Source organism: Dermochelys coriacea, chromosome 7, assembly GCF_009764565.3.
Source record: "Dermochelys coriacea isolate rDerCor1 chromosome 7, rDerCor1.pri.v4, whole genome shotgun sequence".
Lineage (NCBI taxonomy): Eukaryota > Metazoa > Chordata > Testudines > Dermochelyidae > Dermochelys > Dermochelys coriacea.
This window is the reverse complement of record NC_050074.1, coordinates 117,797,623-117,819,462: the sequence shown is the minus strand read 5'-3', so window position 1 is coordinate 117,819,462 and position 21,840 is coordinate 117,797,623. Positions and strand designations below refer to the sequence as shown.

General features: G+C 40.0%; 1 protein-coding gene across 2 annotated transcripts in view; it reads left to right on the top strand.

The window, feature by feature from the left end:
- The first annotated feature begins 318 nt into the window (after positions 1 to 318).
- Positions 319 to 21,840, top strand: part of SMC3 (structural maintenance of chromosomes 3) — a 47,615-nt gene continuing 26,093 nt past the window's right edge. Inside the window, exons 1-13 of one of the 2 annotated variants that reach the window (XM_038409698.2) lie at positions 319 to 556; positions 7,907 to 7,982; positions 9,423 to 9,461; positions 10,346 to 10,413; positions 11,108 to 11,179; positions 11,352 to 11,431; positions 14,082 to 14,160; positions 15,827 to 15,944; positions 17,368 to 17,543; positions 17,763 to 17,843; positions 19,907 to 20,071; positions 20,695 to 20,816; positions 21,515 to 21,728. In XM_038409698.2, the coding sequence (XP_038265626.1) occupies positions 542 to 556; positions 7,907 to 7,982; positions 9,423 to 9,461; positions 10,346 to 10,413; positions 11,108 to 11,179; positions 11,352 to 11,431; positions 14,082 to 14,160; positions 15,827 to 15,944; positions 17,368 to 17,543; positions 17,763 to 17,843; positions 19,907 to 20,071; positions 20,695 to 20,816; positions 21,515 to 21,728 (1,305 nt within the window). In that variant the 5' untranslated portion in view covers positions 319 to 541. Of the gene's footprint in view, positions 557 to 7,906; positions 7,983 to 9,422; positions 9,462 to 10,345; positions 10,414 to 11,107; positions 11,180 to 11,351; positions 11,432 to 14,081; positions 14,161 to 14,319; positions 14,345 to 15,826; positions 15,945 to 17,367; positions 17,544 to 17,762; positions 17,844 to 19,906; positions 20,072 to 20,694; positions 20,817 to 21,514; positions 21,729 to 21,840 lie in introns of those variants that run through there. The other variant, XM_043519435.1, reaches the window with a different exon arrangement.

Here is a 21,840-nt window from a genome sequence, read left to right as displayed (position 1 = left end):
CCTATGGGAACCCTCCTCTACAGCTATCCCCCTGCCACCCCATAGCGCCCCCTATGGGAACCCTCCTCTACAGCTATCCCCCTGCCACCCCATAGGCCCACAGGGGGTGCTCCCATACAGCCATCCCGTCACTCCCACCCCATAGCGCCCCCTGGGGGAACCGTCCCCTACAGCCATCTCCTGCCCCCTCCCCGCCCTACCCCTAGCTCCATCCCCCTTCTCTCAGAACCTCGGCCCCGCCCGCACTCGCCTTTGGCGCCCAGCCCTCCCCGTGGCGGGCGGCACCACCTGGCACACCCGGGCGGGGGTGTGAGGAGCGGACCTGCACGTGTCCGCTCGCTCGCTTCCCAGCGCTGGGCTGGGACGGGAGCGCAGGCTTGGGGTGTGCGTGCGCGGCGCCGCCGCCACCTTCGCTGCCCTGCCCCTGCCGCCCCTGCTCCGCCTCCCGAGTGGTCCGCGCCGCGGGGAGGCGGCCATTTTGTTGCTGTCCGGGCCGCCGAGCGGGCTCGGGCTGCCGCGCCGCGGGGAGGGCGCCGGAGACATGTACATCAAGCAGGTGAGGCGGCGGGCTCCGCGCGGACCCCCCCTTGCCGGGGAGAGGGCCTGGCCTGGGGGGCGGCGGCGGCGGGGCCCGGGCTCTACCCGGGGGGGGGAAGGCCGGGCCCTGCCGTGGGGGCTCGCAGGGCTGTTGGCAGGGGAGAGCGCCTCCGGGCCTGCCCTCGCGGGGGATCCCCCCCCCCCCCGCCAGGGTCTCCTGCCGGCTGGGGCCCGCTCAGAGCCTGCCGCAGGGGGCTGGCGGGAAGAGGGGGGAATTGTACCCGGGCCCGCCGGACACAACTCGGCGTGACGTTAGTCGGTGTAAAGAAAGAGAACTGGGCAGCCGACACGATGCGCCTTTGAAGGGATAAGGAGGGTGCTGGGTGGCCCAGCTGTGGCCGACTGTGCCGGGTGTAGTGGGGAGACAAGGTGGGTGGGGTGATGTCATTTATTGCAGGGCCTTTTTCTGAGGCCCACCCGAAATGTTGTAAAAACGCCCTGGCCCACCTGTGCCTGTAAAAGCCAGGGTCGGTGTTAGGGGGGTAGCAAGCAGGGCACTTGCCTGGGGCCCCCTACCATGCCTGGGGGGGGGGGCCCTCATGAAGCTAAGTTGCTCAGGCTTTGGCTTCTCCCCAGGTGGTGGGGCCCCGGGCTTCAGCCCTGAACGGTGGGGCTTTGGCTTTCTTCCTGGGCCCCGCTGAGTCTAATGCCGGGCCTTGCTTAGAGGAACCCCTGAATCCTGCTTGCAGCCCCCCAGGGGCCCCCCGGACCCCTGGTTGAGAGCTGATGATTTATTGGATCAGCTTTTGTGGGTGAGAGAGACCAGCCTTTTAGGGCAGTTTAAAAGAAGGGCGCAAAGCTAAGGGTGAAAAGGAGGCAGACGTTGAGGAAAGAACATCAGATGTTCGTGGGAGCAAAATCATTCAGGCCCTTGAAAATAGAGGTGTGTGAAGCCTCAGCGTGAGGCGTGCTGGTGGCAAGCTCTAGTCTGCGCGTGACGGGGATTGAAATTTTTTGCGACCGTGCAAGAGCGAAAGAATATTTGTGCGTCCCCCCATAGTGTCCGTGAAGTCTTGACTGGGGAATTATTCCAGATGGGAAGTAAGTTGGTGAGTCCATTTGATGACAGTGTTTTCAGATTACTTTATAGATAAAGTAGCTGGATGTCTAGGTTGGAGTTATTCTTCCAAAATATGATAGACTAAGATAAAAGGTGGATTTTACAAAATATATTGGCTAATAATTTTAACCATCTTTTAAAAAAAAAATCCTATTCTAGACATACCTCATTGGGAACAAAGTATTATTTGGAGGTACACAAACACAACACAATGTGTTACATATTTGAGTGTTCACTAGTGTCATTCATTGAGGCTCTGGTGCTGGTTGGGGGATTTGTGGGACAAGACTTCTCTAAGGACATTAAGAGGTGCTGGAATCATTGCTGATGTTTGTCAAGCTCTCCATTCAGGAGTGCAAAATAAACCCACTTTTTTCAGAAAAAAAAAAAACTGTTTAGAGGCCTTTTCTCATTAAAACCATCTGTTCAGACTGAGAAATTCTTAAATTGTTGCCTTCTCAGATTTTTTTGAGGGGGGAGGGGGAAGGATTGTTTACTAGGTAAATCCAGCAAAACCTGGAGTCCTTAGCTCTAAAACCAAACTAACTGGGTTATAAAATTCAAGAGTAAACATGCCCAGTTTTTTAAACTTTTCCTTGTAGGTCTAGTGTTCTACACCTTTTGTCATTTTGGTTGCTTCCCTCTGGACTCTCTCTTCAATTTATCTGCATCTTTTCTGAAGTGTGGTACCCAGAACTGGACACAGTACTCCGGCTGAGGTCTCACCAGTGTCGAGTAGAGCGGGTCTTGCATACAACTCTTCTGTTAATACGCTCCAGAATATTAACCTTTTTTGCAACTGCATCACATTAACTCATGTTCAATTTGTGATCCCCTGGAATCCCCAGATGCTTCACAGTAGTACTGCCACCTAGCCAGTTACTCCCCATTTCGTAATTAAGAAGGAAAAATCAGCTGCACAAGTGTAATTCTTTGCACTTCACTGAATTTCATCTTGTTGATTTCAGACCAGTTTTTAATTTGTCAAGGTTGTTTTGAATTCTAATCCTGTCTTGCAAAGTGCTTGCTAGCAATCCCTCCCGGCTTGGTGTCATTTGCAAATTTTATAAGCATACTCTCCAGTCCATTATTCAAGTCATTAATAAAAATATTGACTTCTAATGGATTCAGGACCGGCCACTTTGGGACCCTACTAGATACACTCCCAGTTTGACAGCAAACCATTGATAACTACTCTTTGAGTAGGGTCTTTCAATTACAGAATCATAGAACCGGAAGGGACCTTGAGAGGTTATGTAGTCCAGTCCCCTGCACTTGTGGCAGGACTAATTATTGAGATCATTCCTGACAGGTGTTTGTCTAACCTGCTTTTAAAAATATCCAATGATGGAGATTCCATGACTTCCTTAGGCAATTTATTACAGTGCTTAACCACCCTGACAGGAAGTTTTTCCTAATGTCCAACCTAAACTGCCCTTGTTGTAATTTAAGCCCATTGCTTCTTGTCCTATCCTCAGAGGCTAAGAAAAACGATTTTTATTCTTCCTCCTTGTAACAACCTTTTACATACTTGAAAACTGTTATCATGTCCCCTCTGTCTTTTCTTTTCCAGACTAAACAAACCCAATTTCTTCAATCTTCCCTCATAGGTCATGTTTTCTAGACCTTTAATCATTTTTGTTGCTCTTCTCTGGATTCTCTCCAATTTGGCCACATCCTTCCTGAAATGTGGTGGCCGGAACTGGACACAATACTCCAGTTGAAGCCTAACCAGAGCAGACAAATTACTTCTCATGTTTGTTTACAACGCTCCTGCTAATACATCCCAGAATGATATTTGTTTTTTTTGAAACAATGGTACACTGTTGACTCATATTTAGCTTGTGGTCCACTATGACCCCCAGATCCCTTTCAGCAGTACTCCTTCCTAGGCAATCATTTCCCATTTTGTATGTGTGCAACTGATTATTCTTTCCTAAGTGGAGTACTTTGCATTTGTCCTTATTGAATTTCATCCTGTTTACTTCAGACCATTTCTCCAGTTTGTCCAGATCATTTTGAATTTTAATCCTGTCCTCCAAAGCACTTGAAATCCCTCCCAGCTTGGTATCATCTGTAAAGTTTATAAGTGTACTCTATGTGCCGTTATCTAAATCATTGGTGAAGATATTGAACCCAGAACTGATTCCTGCAGGACCCTGCTTGTGCCCTTCCAGCATGACTGTGAACCACTGATAAACTACTCTCTGGGAAGAAGGCAGGGCGGTGGAGGGAGAGCCATGCTACAGGGGTGGAGGGGTAACTTCAGTAGGGCGAGGGAGGGAGAGCCACGCTTGGGGCAGGGCGTGGGAGCTTCCGGTACCTCTCTGCCAGAGCTGTTCCTATGTGCTCCTCCAGGCTCCAGCAGCAGCTGTTGCTCTTCCTACCCTCTGGCAGCTGAAGACAGTTACCGTGCTGACCGGATACTTATCAGGTTCCCTTTTCAACTGGATATTCCGGTCGAAAATTGGACATCTGGCAGCCCTAGCTCCTACCCATAGTTATAATTACCTATTTGAGACACAGTTACAATTTTCACAATAACATGGCTTCAATTGAGGGAATAAGCTAGAGGGAGGAAGATGAAAACAACACCAGCGCTGTTTCTCCTACAAGTATTCTTACTAAAAACTAGGCTGGAGAAATGTAATTTTTTAAAAGTGGGTTCTATAGTTTTCCCTCATGTCCTCCTTTTTGTGTCTCACGTCACCCAGTCTTGTATTAGGCAGAGATGTCCTCTTTACTGGGGTGAGTTAAAGGAGTCTCCTGATGGTGTCCCTAGCCTCTGTTTTTGCCAGAAGCTGAGAATGGGTTACAGGGGATGGATAACTTGATGATTATCTGTTCTGTTCATTCCCTCTGAAGCACCAGGCATTGGCCACTGTTGGAAGACAGTATACTGGGCTAGATGGGCGTTTGGTCTGACCCAGTGTGGCCATTCTTATGTGCTTTTGTGATTGGAGGGGTTTGCTTGAGATAGACATGTACTCCAAAAGCTAGCTGAGTTTTTCTGGTATGCAGAGCCAGTTTTAAGATACAAATACCTTATTCACTATATTTTACTTTAGCTTACCAGACTGAAATCTCTACTACACACAAAGAAAAAAAATGTGGAACTGACAGAGTATCTGAAGTTTGCAGTGTTGTAGCTGTGTTGGTCCCAGGATATGAGAGCGACAAGGTGAATGAAGTAATGTCATTCACCTGTAGAAATTGGTCCAAAAAATTTAAGCTTTTTAGCTACACCGAGCTTTTCTTCAGGTTTAGGAAGGGTATTCAGAGGGCTGGTCTACACTGCTGCTTAAGTTGATGTAAATTAAGTTGTTCAGGGGGGGTGACACAATCACCCCCCGAGCTATGTAGCTTACATCGACCTAATATGTGTCTACACCGTGTTATGTTGGCAGAAGATGCTCTCCTGCCGACCTAGCTTCCGCCTCTCAGGGAGGCGGAGTACTGAAGTTGATGGGAAAGTGCTGTCCCATTGACTTATTGTGTCTTCACCAGACCCACTAAATCGATACCACTGCATCGATTGCAGCTGCGCTGATTTTAGCGGGCCAGTGTAGATGAGCCCAGAGTGTCACAGCTAAACAGAAGGTGGAACAGATTGTTTAGCATAAGTAGTTAACACACATTCTAAGGGACCATTCATGAAGAAAATCTGCCATCTACAGCCTGGCCCTGAGATACCACAGAATAATCTCCAAGGAGAAAGTCTGCAATACACACTGTAACACAGGGGGTGGGCGAACTTTTTGGCCTAAGGGCCACATCGGGTTTCAGAAATTGTATGGAGGGCCGATTAGGGGAGACTGTGCCTCTGACCCCTGACCCCCCCCCCCCCCGGACTCCTGCCCCATCCAACCCCCCCCGTTCCCTGACCGCCCCTAGAGCCCCTGCCCCCCACCGCCTCATCCAACCCTCCCTCCTTCCTGACTGGCCCCCCGGGACCCCTACCCTCATTCAACCCTCCCTTCCCCGCCCTCCAACTGCTCCGACCACATCCACACCCCCACCCCCTGACCACCACCCTAACTCCCCTGTCCTCTATCCACCCCCTCACTCCCTGCCCCCTTACCACGAAGCACAGAGCACCGGTGGCTGGCGGTGCTACAGCTGCGCCGCCCAGAGCGTTGCGCTGGTGTAGTGTAGTAAATCGCTCTCCGTAACTGCTACCAGTAGCACATTCCTACGTGGAGCAGTTTAATACAGGACACTGGCAGTGCGGCGCACTGAGGCTGCGGGTGAGGGGGAGCAGCGGGGGAGGGGCCGGGGGCAAGTCTCCCAGGCCAGGAGCTCAGGGGCCAGGCAGGAGAGTCCTGCAGGCCGGATGTAGCCCGCAGGCTGTAGATTGCCCACCTCTGCTGTAACATCCTTAAAATAGGTTTCAGAGTAGCAGCCGTGTTAGTCTGTATTCGCAAAAAGAAAAGGAGTACTTGTGGCACCTTAGAGACTAACAAATTTATTAGAGCATAAGCTTTTGTGAGCCACAGCTCACTTCATCGGATGCATTTGGTGGAAAAAACAGAGGAGAGATTGATATACACACATAGAGAACATGAAACAATGGGTTTATCATACACACTGTAACATACACACTCCTAGTTGTCACCTATCACCCCATGCTTGAATCCCTACACGTTATCATTAAACAATTACAACCCATACTTGAGGACTACATCCTGAACGAAGTCTTTCCTGAACCCCCCTCTTTTGGCCTTCAGAGAACCCCCAACCTTGCCCAGCTCATCATCAGAAGCAAGCTCCCCACAAACTAGGTCCCATCAACTCAGAGCAGCACCAGACCTTGCCAGAACAACAGATGTAAAACTCACAGACGTATCTACATTGCTACAATGATCACTACCCCCATTCCCACAATACACCTTTCAAGATCCATGGGTCCTACATATGCCTATCATAACGTGCACTAAGTGTCCCGATAACAAATGTGTGGTTAAACCAGACAGTCAGTATGCACTTGAATGAATTCACACAGAAATAAAAGACAAAAGCACCATGTCACCTGTGGGCAAACACTTTTCACAAAATGATAACCTCTCAGTAACCTCTCAGGCTTATCCTCAAAGGAAACCTGCACAGCGTTTTGAAAAGATGATCTTTGGAACTTAAATTCATAACTCTCTGATAGACACTAAAAATCATGGGATTAATAACGACACTGGTTTTATTGTTTATTACAATAATCTGTAAACTATTAACTCCCCTTTTTGTGCTATGACTGCCGGGGTGTTAACAGGCCACTTCTCCTTGAATGGTCCTTTAGAGTATTTGTTAAATACTTATGCATAACAAACTGAGTACCTTTCCCGGACCTGGAGAACCATTCTGTGCAGCGAAAGCTTATCTCTTCACCAACAGGATTTGGTCCAATAAAAGATATTACTGCTCCCAGCGTGTCTCTCTAATAGATCTGAGAGAGATTTCTGAATTTACCGATTTGTGTCTCACGTTCAGTTAATCCCTTTCCTGTAGTTTTTGTGCATATGTATTAAGTGAGCTCATTGGGACAAAGACCTTTTTCTTCCTGTCTGGAAAATACTTGGACTACTAGCACTATGTAAATGCACATTTTCACAAAAAGGTTAACATAAATGGTAGAAAAGGAAGACTGATTTTATTCCATTTGAAACTGGCAGCCTTCTTAACGTTGAGAGGTTTTGATCTTGCTCACTAGTTTTAGCACTGCACGCTGAAAAGCTTACTGAGCATGTTTGTCTACTTCCTGTATAGAAATAGGTCTGTAATCTATATTTTTTACATGCAGCCGCTGCTCTGCTTAGAGCTTGCAAGTTGAACTCTTATGCTAAATATGCTAATTGGGATATGAAATTAATTAAAAAAAAACATTCCTGTCCTGCTAGAACTGAGCCTTTTACTTTTTTTACTCTAATCTGTCATTGTAAGTACATCCTTTCATGTTGCTTTATGCTGTGACAACAAGGTTGAGTTTATTTGAATATTTCCATATATATTGGGGTGAGAAGTTTTGGGTTTTTTTTTTTTTTTTTGAAAATCTCACCCTTAATTTCTTAAAATGTACTTGGATCTGAACTGCAAGACCGGAGAGAAAAAATGACTAAATGTATTGTGATTTTTTAAAAAAATAGAAACCCATTCATTTGAGTTACAAATTTAAAATTTTGTACTTCTTTTTAAAAAAAACAAACAAACCTAACTTAGTTTTCTTGATTTTTAAGATTATTTTACTTGTTTATCCATCAGGTGATCATTCAGGGATTTCGAAGCTACAGAGATCAAACAATTGTAGATCCTTTCAGTTCAAAACACAATGTCATTGGTAAGTTCTTATAAACATACTACAGTATGAACTGGCATTACCTCATTATTTTTTATTAAGGGTCAAGTCAGTGGTCTTTATGATTGTTGAGAGCCCTTCAGATTTCAGAGGCAGTTGTGTACATATTAACTAAATTTGAAACTGTTCTCTCCAGTAATGTCAGATATGTATTGCAGGAATAATTATTATGATTTGCAGATAATTTAATTTTAATTTTGCCATAATGATTGTTCATTGGCACTAATCTTGCAAAAAGCTTCAGTATAGCATAGGTGGATCCCTCCACCTGTGCAGAGCTCCACTGAAGTCAGTGAGACTCCACATGGACACAGAGGTTCACCTGCATGGAGCTTGTTGTAGGATCAGGGTTGCGGAGTACTTGAACTGTGTCTCGTGAATTACATTCTGGATGTCTGGTAATACCTCCTAAGGTTCAGCCCGATTAAAATATTTTGAGGGGTGTTACATATTCTGTCACTTAAAAACTGACAGACTTGAAAGAAAAATGTCAAAAAATGAGTAGTAATATTGTGGTCAAATAATATTTGATGCTTCAAGTGTTAATATATACCAGAGTGCAAAATCTATCAGAAATGAGCTGTTGGTAATTTAATTGAATATTTAAAGGGCTGAGTGAATTTATACGTACACATTTAAAAAATTGTGTAAAATGTCACTGTGCCCGCTTATGTCACATGCATCTTGAGTCTAACCTCAATGAGAGTTTAAAAAAAAAAATCATCCAGACATTTGTTTTTAAAAGAAAAATGTTGTCTTACCATTATTTCTCTCTTAAAATGTCATATCAATGTTATAGGAATATTCGCAGGTGTTGATTTGATTATAGGAAACTATTGTATATGTATTGGTGTAGACCTGTTGGCTTATACCAATAGTTTCGATGCTGTTTAAATATAATTAAAGCTGTACTCTTCTTGTCAGATGCAAATAAATGAATGCATCAGTAAGTTGAGGACTTGGATATTTGTTGTATGTGTGGATCAGTCTCAGGATCTTGTAAAATATGAGGGATTGAAACTGAAGGATTTAAGAAATGGATCCAGGGTTAAAATTGATGTAACCTGGCCAAAAGTTAGTAGTAAAAATACAGAGAATGATTATTATAATAATCTGGATTGGTTTAATATCATAACTGTTTTGGGTATGAAATGCTCTTTCATAGGTTTTGTAGATTACAGTAATGTCTCTGTTGTGGGGCAGGAGGTCTGGGGCTAGGCGCCATTCTATCTTGTTCAGGTAATGACTCCCTGATCCATCCTGCTAAAAGGTACTTTGATTCCTAGAAAGCTGTATTTTGTCTAGATCTACTAAAGTTGGATTCTTAAATTCATTGCCGAAGTTTCATGTATTGCCATACCATTTAATTTATTTAAATTCATGAAAACTTCTGAATTTATAACTGTTACCTTTCATGTTTAGTGGGAAGAAATGGATCTGGGAAAAGTAACTTTTTCTATGGTACGTATTACTGTTTCTACATGTAACAACTAAATGACTGACTGAAAAACTGTAAACTTTTTTTTCTTTGTTTTACATTATGCACTTATTTAATATTAAGTTTCCTTTGTGTATTTTTTTTACATTGCAAAAGGGGGGAAGGAGTGGGGAAATCTTTAAAAATAGGAAGACAGGAAAATCAGGCAAGTGTAGTACCAGCAACTTTCTTTAATACTTCTAATTGAGTAAATTCTAAGTTGTCTGTGTCATAAAAACAACCACCAGAGTATTTTAGGTGAGATCAGGTAGTTGTTCTGTGAGTCTTTGGCAGTTGTGATGCTTCCCCATTGTGCTTTATCATTTTTGACTGTAACTTGTGGGACTAGCAATATAGTGTAGATTGCTTAATATCACTTACGCTGTCTCAAGGCTACATCTACACGTGGCTTTTTGGGAAATATTTATCACCTTTTCTAACACCAGCGTTGCTTGACTGATCGCAGCTGTGGTGGTAGTAGTAGTATATACAAAGCTCCAAGTGCCTCCTGGATTTTTAAGTACTGTGTATTCTAAACCTGCTCTGAGCAGATCTACGTGACATGGTGCAAACTGTTGGTGACTGTTTTACATTACTATTATTTCAGCAGTTCATTGCTCTGGGGTTGGCAACATTGGAAAATTTTTCAGAGCAACATTTAGCATAGACAAGGCCAAATGACCAGGACCCAAGAACAGTTTATTTTAAAAAGTGAGACACTGTGATTTAATGCTTCCATGTTACTTTTATTATATGAACTAAAGAAGGATACAATTAGGTTATAAAGAAACATACTGAGTACTGCTCTTAAAAGAAAGAACAGACCTTTTGTACTACTACTTTTTTTTTTTTTTTTTTTTAATTACAGCAATTCAGTTTGTCCTCAGTGATGAGTTTAGTCATCTTCGCCCAGAGCAGAGACTGGCTTTGTTGCATGTAAGTGAAGATACTTTAAAACAAAACAAAATTATGTAATATGTGTTAAAGTATTTTGTTGTTGTAAAGTAGGCAACTCACTGAAATGCAAATGTTTAAAAACAGCTCTTGTTGAAAGTGTGTATAGCAGCTTTTCCTCACTGCCTCCTGGCAAAAGTTATTTTGCTATAAATTAACATAATTCTGCCTTTTTGTAACATGGCAAGGGAAACACTAATTTTCTAAATAAGTAGTACAATATTCTCATATGCATTTCACTGTTTAATAGGGAATTGTCTTTTCAGCTTACAGACCTAACTATTCCCTAATATAGTCAGTCAAAAAAGTTGCAGTACTAAAAGTTACCGATGTAATCAGTATTTGATTTTTAAAAAATATTGGAGTTTCATATCTTCAACCTCATTAAATGTCTATAACGGTGCAGCAGAAAACTGGTTATGATACTCTTTTGGCACATGATGATTATTATACATCTTACATAATTCCTGCACTGTAGACAGAGGGCAAAATGTACATATGACCTTTTGAGCTGTATACTTTTCAAGTTTATTTTCAGAAATGTAAGTTTGAAAATTGTCAAGTAATGTGTATATAAATTACTTTGGAGTCTTTGAGAAATCAAAAAAATATACATTTTAAAAATCAATTTAAAGAGGGAGTAATCTAACCAAAATAAATATCTTTTTTTCTTTAGGAAGGCACAGGTCCTCGTGTTATTTCAGCATTTGTGGAAATTATTTTTGACAACTCAGACAACAGATTACCAGTAAGTTTAAAAACTTTTCTAGAAAACACATCTTCTCATTAGACTGCCGCCTTAGTTATTTGAATCTTCGTTAAAGTAATTACCTTTTGGTTCAGTCTTAGTGGAAAATACTGTGGGTTAATCATAAATGACTATCACAGGCAGTTGAGTTTGTGCTTTTTGTTTTCTTAAGATTGATAAAGAGGAAGTTTCACTTCGCAGAGTTATTGGAGCCAAAAAGGACCAATATTTCTTAGACAAGAAAATGGTGACGTAGGTACTACTTTTCCTCCTCCAAAATGAACTGAATACATAATATTGTAAAGTGTGGTGGAATCATTCAGAATGTGTATTTATTTATACCTTTAGATCCTTTGTCAGCAATATTTAATACTCATAGTCTGCTAATAAATCTTTATTTTTAGTCCTTATATAGTATCTGAACTGTGTGAGTGGGCTGAATTTAATATCCATTTAATTTCATAAAAGAAAATTTCTGTGTATTTCCAAAAGTCACCATTCTTTTTAAAAAAACTAAATTGACATTTATTTTGAAATTTAAATATTTACCATTTGTACAGTTTGAACATGAAGATGCCATTTCCTGCATGACAAGTTATGGGTCTGATTCTATAAATACTACTTCAAGAGTAATTCTTACCATTAGGCCTGTTCAATGGGATTAGGCCTAGTAAGAAGTTCGCTATTCCTGCTAGTGCTTGTATGTTGAGGCCAAAGGACAGGAAGAGAAGAACTCCACTAGATTCAGTGGAAGGAACAATACTTTCCTATTTTTAAATTGGAATCTGTTTTGAAATAACATTTTTTTTATATGCCAAATTGTTTTTTTTCTTTAACTTTTTTTTTCTTCCTAGGCACATGGCATTCAGTAGTTTTAAGACTACATATAACTAGTCAAACTTCCACAAAGTAGTTCCGTCTTCTTTCCATTCCCATCTCCTCAAAGGCAAGGTTCTCTGCTTTAGCACCAAACTGCACTTACTTTTGTTCCACACAACTATCTTGTGAAGTTAGTGGAATTGTACAGGTTGTAAATAGCACAGAATTTCATTCCCAGTCCTCTGATCCCAACCACTTATGCACTTGACGCCTTCTCTTATCCTCCTTTGTCAGTAGGAATGTACAGCTGCCGCGAGAGAGGCATATTTGGTATGATTGTTGGCGATGTGGAGCACCTTGTCTGGTGTTTCAGATTGTGCTCTCAAACTCCTGTACGTGATCTGTGTATGAAGAAAATAGTTATTGAAAAAACAAACCTTTATATAGTGATAAGAGCATTTCAAAACAGACTCCAACTTGCATACAGACAGCCCCTCCTCCTATTGAATCCAGTAGAGAGATTTTATGGGAGTGCATGTGTGTATATGCACATTTTTTTTTTTTCATGAAACTTTATTTACTCATGGAAGCTTAAATGATAAATCACTTGAGGTTTTTTTTCCTTTATCTGAATTCACCTTCCCGCATTGGTGTTACAGGGATTGAAGGCTGTCAAGTTTAAGGGCCATTCTTATCACCTGTAATCTTTAAAAGTTTCTCTAAAACTTTTTTTTACAGTTAAAGATGAATTTGAATGCTCATGAAAGTGAGGATTGATATTATTAACTTGAGTCAGTCATAGCATGGGCACTGTGTATTCTTTTTAAACTTGCTTTACCAGTAGTCCTCAGTTCTCACCAACTATTCCAGGTATCTCTTTCTCTTGACTGGACGCTTCGAATCTTGCCGCATTAATGGGGCAAGGGATTATGTGACTAAATAGGGTCTAGAAAAGACTTGGCTTTACCAGAATTTGAATCTTAACCTCCAGAGTCGAAAGATTAATGCATTAGAAATATAAATCCTTTTTAAAACTTGGCTCACAGAAAAGAAAATATAGTATCTTGTTTCTCTTGTTTAAGTTTTATTGTTCAGGCACGAAGACAAAGTTGCCCAACAGAGCCAGAACTAAGTATATTTTTTATTCTTAGTACCTCTTCATGTTTAAATTGCCCGGTAAAACTGGTAGATTCCTCTCTACCAAAATTGAACGAAACTAATTGTAAAATTCTAATATGAGCTATATTGACATATGACTCTTTATTTTAAAATACCTATGTTAAACTAAACTATGGCTTGACAATTTTTCTGACAACTCAGCTCTTCTCAGTATGGCTAATACTTGCTGATGTCTCCACTCGTCCAAATGGTCATACTTCTTTATCACTTCCTCTCGGTGTTTTAGGAGTCATCAGCTGACCTAACTAATTATTGGATAGTGTTAATGTTTGCAAAAAGAAAAGGAGTACTTGTGGCACCTTAGATACTAACAAATTTATTTGAGCATTTATTTGAGCATCGGATGCATCTGATGAAGTGAGCTGTAGCTCACAAAAGCTTATGCTCAAATAAATTTGTTAGTCTCTAAGGTGCCACAAGTACTCCTTTTCTTTTTGCGAATACAGACTAACACGGCTGCTACTCAAAGTGTTAATGTTGTTGCATTACTTGTATAATCCTCAGCAACTTGCTTTTAATAACTGAAAATGAGAAGAAAAGAAGCAAAATCTTATGCTAAATTTCAAATTATTTGTGGCATCAGTTTCTCCGTTACCTGTACTAGTCCGCTGGTGGTGTGGGGTATCTTTCTTAGTTGTAATCTCTTCCCAGCTCCATATGTCTTGCTTAGTTTCTTTCTGTTTTTATTTTCTCATTTATTGTTTATCAATTTAGGTTTTAGTACATGATTAGATATTATCATATACAGAAACTTCTTTGAAGAGATACTATAATGGAGAGTGTGCACCATGTGCAGTTTTCATATGTGTAGGTTTAGTACTGTTTTGCTGAATTTGTTGAGTGGTCATGTTTGTCATATGTAGTTTTTTAAAAGTATACTTACTATTTGAGAAATTATTTACAGGAAAAATGATGTGATGAACCTTCTTGAAAGTGCTGGGTTTTCTCGCAGTAATCCCTACTATATTGTCAAACAAGGAAAGGTAAGATTGGTTATCACAAAGCAAAATTAAATCACTCATTTATAAAGAAAGTTCAGACTTTTTGGAGGACTACAATTTAACTTAATTATTGCAAATGAATAATCAGGCTTTCTTTTTATTTTTAAACAATATAAAAATGACTAATTCTTCCCATGCACTCTTATTTTGAAAATGATTCCTCAAGGTATGGCTCCTTTATATAGAAATAAAGTAGTTGTAATTATAAAGAAAAGTAATTCTGTGTTCCTCCATCATTCTGATTAGAAGCTTCTATTTTATAAGTGTTCCCACATATAATGTTGCTGTAATCTACCAGCTTTATTTAGGTACAGAGAAAACTGAATCATAACAGGTGCATCAGTGTAGCTTTCCAAATCCTTGACTTCCAAGAAGAGCCTGAAAATAATTAGAACCATTTTTTGTTTGTATTTCTATACGTTATATTTTCCAGTTCAGAAAATTTTACAGAATTATCAGTATTGAAGTTGTTTGACTTTCACTGTGGGGCAAGACATGTTTAATGTCATGTCTAACAGCTGAATCTGCCAATTGTCTATATTTACGATTTTGACTTCACAATCCTAAAAATAGTTCTCTTCACCAATTACTGAAAAACTCATTTTATCTGCAAGTACTTGACTGACAAGAAAAACTGAAAAAATAAGAGTAATATTGATAATTCTCGTATAGCAACACAGGATATGTTTTTGCTATACGCTGAATTTGCCAAATTGAGGAACAAATAAAAAACTTGTTAGAAAGTAACTTTGTGTTAGTGCAGGAGTCAGCCCACATGGATCCTATCGCAGGTTAAAAGTCGAAGTAGATATACTAGTCTTCATGCTCTGTATAAATTGAAAACCTTTATCTACAAGCATAACATAAAGATGGAACAACTAAAATTCTTATGAAGAATGGTTAAAATTCTAGAGAAGAATAGTGAACCTGGCATGGTATTAATTATTTAAAGCCCATACACAATTTCAGTAATGTTAGAGCGCCAGGTGCTGGTGGTGTGAAGGACGACTGCAGTGTGAGCTGACGGTTGTGTTTTTTTTTAATTTTTGACATATGTTGAAGTACATGGCCTTATGGAGATAGGGAAAGTAAGAGGTAGTCTTGCTGCAGAAGAATATTAATGCTCATAGTTGAGTTTCTGTGAAAGTCTGTTAAGCTGATATATTTTCTCCCTTTAAAGTCCAAGAAATACTGACTTATACTGGGTTTCAGTAAAATCTGCTAGCATTTGAAAATTAATAAAAATGAAATACAAGCAGAATCATAAAAGTATACAACTTTGTCTCTTAAAAAGTAATTCATGTCTCAAAAGGGGGAAAATAGGGTAAATGAGAATTTCTAATTTTCCTGAAAAAACCCAGTCCTGAAGAATTGTATCCTTAAGCAAGTACATATAAGAAATTGGCAGGGTGGGTTTTCAGCTGAATGTTTCATACTAGCTTGATTTTAAGCATATGATACCTGACTGGAAAGAGTTATCAGGTCTGTTGGTAAACTAAATGAGAATTAATGAAGTTCTGCTGTAATTAAATAATTGTAAGAAACATGCGCCATATTAGATCTCTTATGGGATGTTGATCATTATTACTATATAAGGAACATGATGTTCAAAATGTAATCTTGTAACTTTGTTTTCTTGAATTCTTAGATCAACCAGATGGCAACGGCTCCTGACTCTCAGAGACTGAAGTTGTTAAGAGAAGTAGCTGGTACTAGAGTGTATGATGAACGTAAAGAAGAAAGTATTTCCTTAATGAAAGAAACGGGTAAAAATAGTTATCTTTATCCTCTGTGTTTCTTTTATATAAGGAATGTCCTAGTTCATGCCATAATAGTTCCTCTAATTTCAGGGTTTATAACTTGGTCGTTAAAATTAATTCTTTGGTTTTATTTGTAAATGTTCGATAAATTTAATATTTTAAATTTTTTCTTTCACTCCAAAGATCCCAAAGGGCTTCACAAACTCTATAGAACATCTACACATGTAACCTACTGCTAGGTTGCAGGTGGCAGTTAACCAGTACACAGAATGCTGCACCAAAGCGGTGGGAGGGGAAATTATCCACTGGCACTGCTAAAATAAATAACATTTAAAAAAAGCTTGGTTTATGATGCTTACAAACTTAAAAAAGCCAGAAAACTTTTTCCTTTGGTGCTGGTGTTTAATGGATCGAGCACGAAGTTGCACACCAGCTGCCTTTTCTAGACCGATGTTATGCATTCTCTGAACTGCTTTAGCTTCATTGGAATGAATCTTGTATCTTGGGCATTGTATCAACTTCATTGTGGCATGCATTAATATTCTAGCACTCACTTTTGTTCTTTTAGAGATCTATTTAAATGAGTGCTTTTATTTGTTTGCTCTTCACAATGGGAGGTGTAAAAGGCGCTGAAACTGTTGACTCTTGGGAGTCTGCTGTCTTTGTTCCCTAAATGACACACCCATTTGCCTTGCACTGACACACTTCTGCACCCCCAGTATGGTCCTTCTGCCAGAGTTTGTGAGGAGGTCCCCAGAAGGCAGCCTGTGACTGTATTCTACAGTTTCTGCACCAGTGAAATTGTCCCCCAGCTGGATCCAGGGCTCTGAGAGTCCCTTTACATCCCCTTTACTTTATGGAAGAGGATGTCCATAAAAGGCTGTTGCTATGGTTTGTGTAGTCTTTTGACTAAACTTTCATTTGCAATTTAATGATCTTTGTTAGATTTCTGGATTGTGAGCTTGTAGAACACACATTTGAATTGACTTAAATTACCTTGTACTTGTGAGACATGGAATTTATATTGGACTTAGAGCTGAGAGCTAGAGTGCAGTAGCTTTATAAACAGAGCTTTCAATTTTTGATGATTTGATTCCAGAAAATACCCACATATCATATTTTTGGCAAAGTCCAGCGATGGCTTCATGTTACATTTATGCTCAGAACAGTTGCCCATTAACTATCTCCTACTGAGAAACGGAAGTAGGGTTGGAATAGCATGAGCCTTGGAAGATGGGAATTTTTGGAAAGAGGATGTGTCTGAAAGTTAATTCCAGACCTAGATTTTCATTTCATTCGGTCTGTTTTTTCAAATCAAAAGCTTTACTTATGAGTCGAAGATAAGAGAATGATGTTAAAAGAAAAACAAATATTCTGAATATAATAATAATTTAGTTGCTGTCTTTGTCTTGCTTCTCATTTTCTAAAGAGGGTAAACGAGAGAAAATCAATGAGTTGTTGAAGTACATTGAAGAGCGATTACATACCCTGGAAGAGGAGAAAGAAGAGCTAGCTCAGTATCAGAAGTGGGATAAAATGAGGAGAGCATTAGAGTACACCATTTATAACCAGGAACTCAATGAAACACGTGCTAAACTTGATGAGGTAAAGCATCTTGTTACCCTTCATTACATATTTCCTTTGTGACGAACACTTAATATTTAAACGTACATAATTTTGTATGGACATTTGCTTACCCTAAATAGAATAGTTAAATTGTGAAATTTTTGTGCTCGTTAATGTACCAAATTAACATTTTCTTTCTGAATCAATGAGTGATTTAAAAAAAGGAACTTATTCATTAAGCAATATTATTTCTTACAGCTTTCTGCCAAACGAGAGACAAGTGGAGAGAAATCAAGGCAGTTGAGAGATGCACAACAAGATGCTAGAGATAAAATGGAGGTAAAATCTAGAAGCAGTATACTAACATGAGCAACTCAAGGTTTTTGCATTGACTATACATAGTCTAATTGCCTTGAAAAGTCTTTCGGGTCACTTTTTGTGTGTGTGAACATTTCAGTCAGATATCTCAAATCTGAGTGAATTTAAACACAGACTTTGGAGTTATTTGATTATTTAATGCCTATCAATGGAAAATGAATCCTGTCAAACCAATTTGATATATATAAAATGAGATCACAAGTTTGATTTATAAAGGTGGTAGTGTTGATCTAGGTCTCAAAATGTAGTTGTAAATGCGGGATCATCTTTGAACGGATGTGTTTCTAGTCGGGACCCTCGGAGATTGTTTTTTGGCCTTAGATTATTTAACATTTTTATTAATGACCTGGAAGAAAACATAAAATCGTAACTTATAACATTTACAGACAACAAAAAGATTGGGGAGTGGTAAATAATGAAGGATGGGTAAGTGATACAGACTGATCTGCATTTCTTGGTAAGCTGGGCCCAGACAAATAATATGCCTAAATGCAAATATATACATGTAGGAGTAAAGAATGTAGGCCATACTTACAGGATGAGGGCCTCTATCTTGGGAATCAGGAGCCTGGAAAAGATTTGCAGTTCATAGTGGTTTATCAGCTGAACGTGAACATCCAGTGCGATGCTGTAGTCAAGAGCTAATGTGATCCTTGGATGCATGAACGGGAATCTCGAGTTGCAGTAGAAAGATTATTTTAAGTCTTTATTTGGCGCTGTTGCAGCTGCTGCTGGAATATTATATTGAGTTGTGGAGTCCACAATTCAAGAAGGATACAGATAAATTGGAGTGGGTTCAGAGAAGAGTCATGAGAATGATTAAAGGATTAGAAAACATGCCTTATTGTGATAGACTCAAAGAATTTAGTCTACCTAGCTTAACATAGAGACGGTTAAGGTGTGACTTGTTCAATCTTACAGATATCTACATGGGGAACAAATATTTTTAATAATAGTCTCTCCAGTTTAGGAGACAAAGGGATAAACCAACTTAATGGATGGAAGTTGAAGCTATGCAAATTCAGACTGGATATAAGATATACATTTTTAAAACAGAGTCATTAGCCATTGGAACAGTTTACCATGGGTCATAGTGGATTCCCCATCACGGACCATTTATAAATCAAGGCTGGATTGTTAAAAAGATGTACTCTAATTCAAAAGGAATTATTTTGAGGGAGTTCTATGCTTGTATTTTACAGGAGGTCAGACTAGATCAGTGGTTCCCAAACTTTTTGACATCACACTCCCTTTTTAATTTTTGAGAAACCCTCACACCCCGCACCTCTCCTTTACCATCATCCAACCCCCCCTGCTCCTTGTTGCCTGACTGCCCCGACCCCTGTCCACACACCCACCCCTGACAGGCCTGATCAGACTCCCACGCCTATCCACAGCGCCCCCCCCCCCCGAACCTCCATCCCATCCATCCACTCCGTCCCCTGACTGCCCCCCCGACCACCTGCCCCTTATCCAACCCCCGCTCTCCCCGCCCCCTTACCAAGCCCCTCAGAGCGGCAGGACAGGCTTATCGGAAAGCCTGGGAGGTGGGCAGGCGCAAGCTGTGCTGCCTGCGTGGTGGCATGGCTGCAGGGGAGGTGGAAAGGAGGGGAAGGGCCGGAGGCTAGCCTCCTGGGCCGGGCAGCCTCATGCCCCTCTTGGAATTTCTTCACTCTCTTCTCTCCATCCCCCCCCCCCCCACCCCCAGTTTGAGAACCAATGGACTAGTTGATCACAACAGACTCCTCTGGCCTAGGAATCTGAGTTATCCTATGGGTGTTGCTAAATTTTAAAGCAAATTAAACAATTAACTTATTTTTAAGGTTGATTTTAAAGATTTTTGGACTTCATATTGTGGTGACTATTCTTTTCTACTCACATTCTCTTTAATCTTAATGGTTAAATAATGAAGCTGTCTTGTGCTAATTCCCTTAATGGGTACTGAAATATGGATTAGATCAAGCTGTGATAGAAGGTTTGTGTGTGTTTAATAACATATATATTACATAATTATGTCTGTATAGGATATTGAACGACAAGTTCGAGAACTAAAAACAAAGATTTCTGCGATGAAAGAGGAGAAGGAACAACTCAGTGCTGAGCGACAGGAGCAGATTAAGCAGAGGACCAAATTAGAACTTAAAGCTAAGGACTTGCAAGACGAACTAGCTGGCAACAGTGAACAAAGGGTGAGAAGCAGCTCAAGAATAACATGTACAAATTCAATATTTTGTATGGATCACTTTTTTGGCTATAACTTATGCGTGTATTGTCAGTATTAAGATATGATACCCACTAATAGATGTAAGATTTAATTACCCTGGAAGAACTTCACAACAATACAAGAGTTCTATGCCCTGAAGTGTGTAGCGTACTTTTGAGTGCTATAAAACATAATAATAGATCAGTTATTTCTTTCTGCCCCCATATTGTAAAATCAACTAGCTCTAGCTGTTGTCCTCATCTTTTTCAAGCATATGGTAAATACTAAAGGGAGGATGTTGTGAATCATCTGAAAGAAGATTATTCAGTGTAGCAGCACTGAGTACAAGTGTTTGGCCTGTACTGATCTTTGTTACCCTCCTAGTGTAACTGCACCTTCTCAAATCTTGCTGATTCAAGATTGCTCCTGAACCTACCTCTGTCATGTGACAAAGCAGTGTAGTGTCAGATAAGCAGTGGAGTCCATCTAGCATTTTTACAGATATTAAAATATGTTCCAGAAATGCCCTACTAAGTTCACTAATTTAATGCTTATACAAAGTTGATCTACTAAGTTACTGGTATTAAATAATACTTTGTTTACTTTTAGAAAAGACTGTTAAAGGAGAGACAGAAACTTCTTGAGAAAATTGAGGAGAAGCAGAAAGAGCTAGCAGAAACAGAACCCAAATTCAACAGTGTAAAAGAAAAAGAAGAGCGAGGAATTGCTAGGTCTGTGGCTCACAGTACAAGGAATTAAACCATTTTAGAAGGAGCAAGAAAAATAATGCCAAAGCGGTATATAATGAAAATTGTATATACATTACAGCTGTTATAAAGTGAGAGAATGCATTTGTCTAAATGGTTTTTTATTTACAAAAAAATACCCCTTTCGCCAACAAAAAAAAAAATAAAATGAAAAGCACACACATTTGATGCTTATGTGGCCCTGTGTTATATTTGCTCGTTGCTTGCAGCGGCACTGAGTTTGAAGACGATTGTTGTTTCTCAAGATCCTTATTAAAGCTTTGTTGAAAGAATTAATGGTGTACTAGTGAACAAGGAGGCATCAGAGCCATATTGCCCTGTTCTTGAAGAAACAAAGGATCTTTTGCTTTTTAGAAAAAGGCAAACTTGATAAGTGAAAAAGTTGTTGTTTTCAAGCTTTAAAAAACCCATAGAGAGTAAATGAAAATTCAAAACAAAAGTAAATTGGTGCCTCTTAAATGCTTTGCTCATTTTAAAGCTTTCTCTGAGATGATTGTACAGCTTGCAAAAAATAATTCAAAGTGTCTTTTGACCACTGCTAAGAGTTTAAAATTAATTTGATAGTACTTTGTTCTTGAAGATCTTCTGAATAAAATCTTCAAATGAAATATGTTTGACGTATTATATAGAAACTTATTTTTTTCTCTCTCTCTCTGATCTAGACTAGCACAAGCTACCCAGGAAAGAACAGATCTTTATGCAAAACAAGGCCGAGGAAGCCAGTTTACTTCCAAAGAAGAGAGGGATAAGTGGATTAAAAAGGAACTCAAGTCTCTAGATCAGGCAATCAATGACAAAAAACGACAGATTGCAGCAATACACAAAGATTTAGAAGATACAGAGGCTAATAAAGAGAAGAATCTGGAGCAATACAGTGTAAGGAGTTCTGAGTTATTACTGCAGAGATATTTTGAGAGGAAAGGCTAAACCAGTTGTGAGCAAGCTGTAGCCCCTGGGCCGCATCTGACTGGGGGCCGTGAGAATTTTG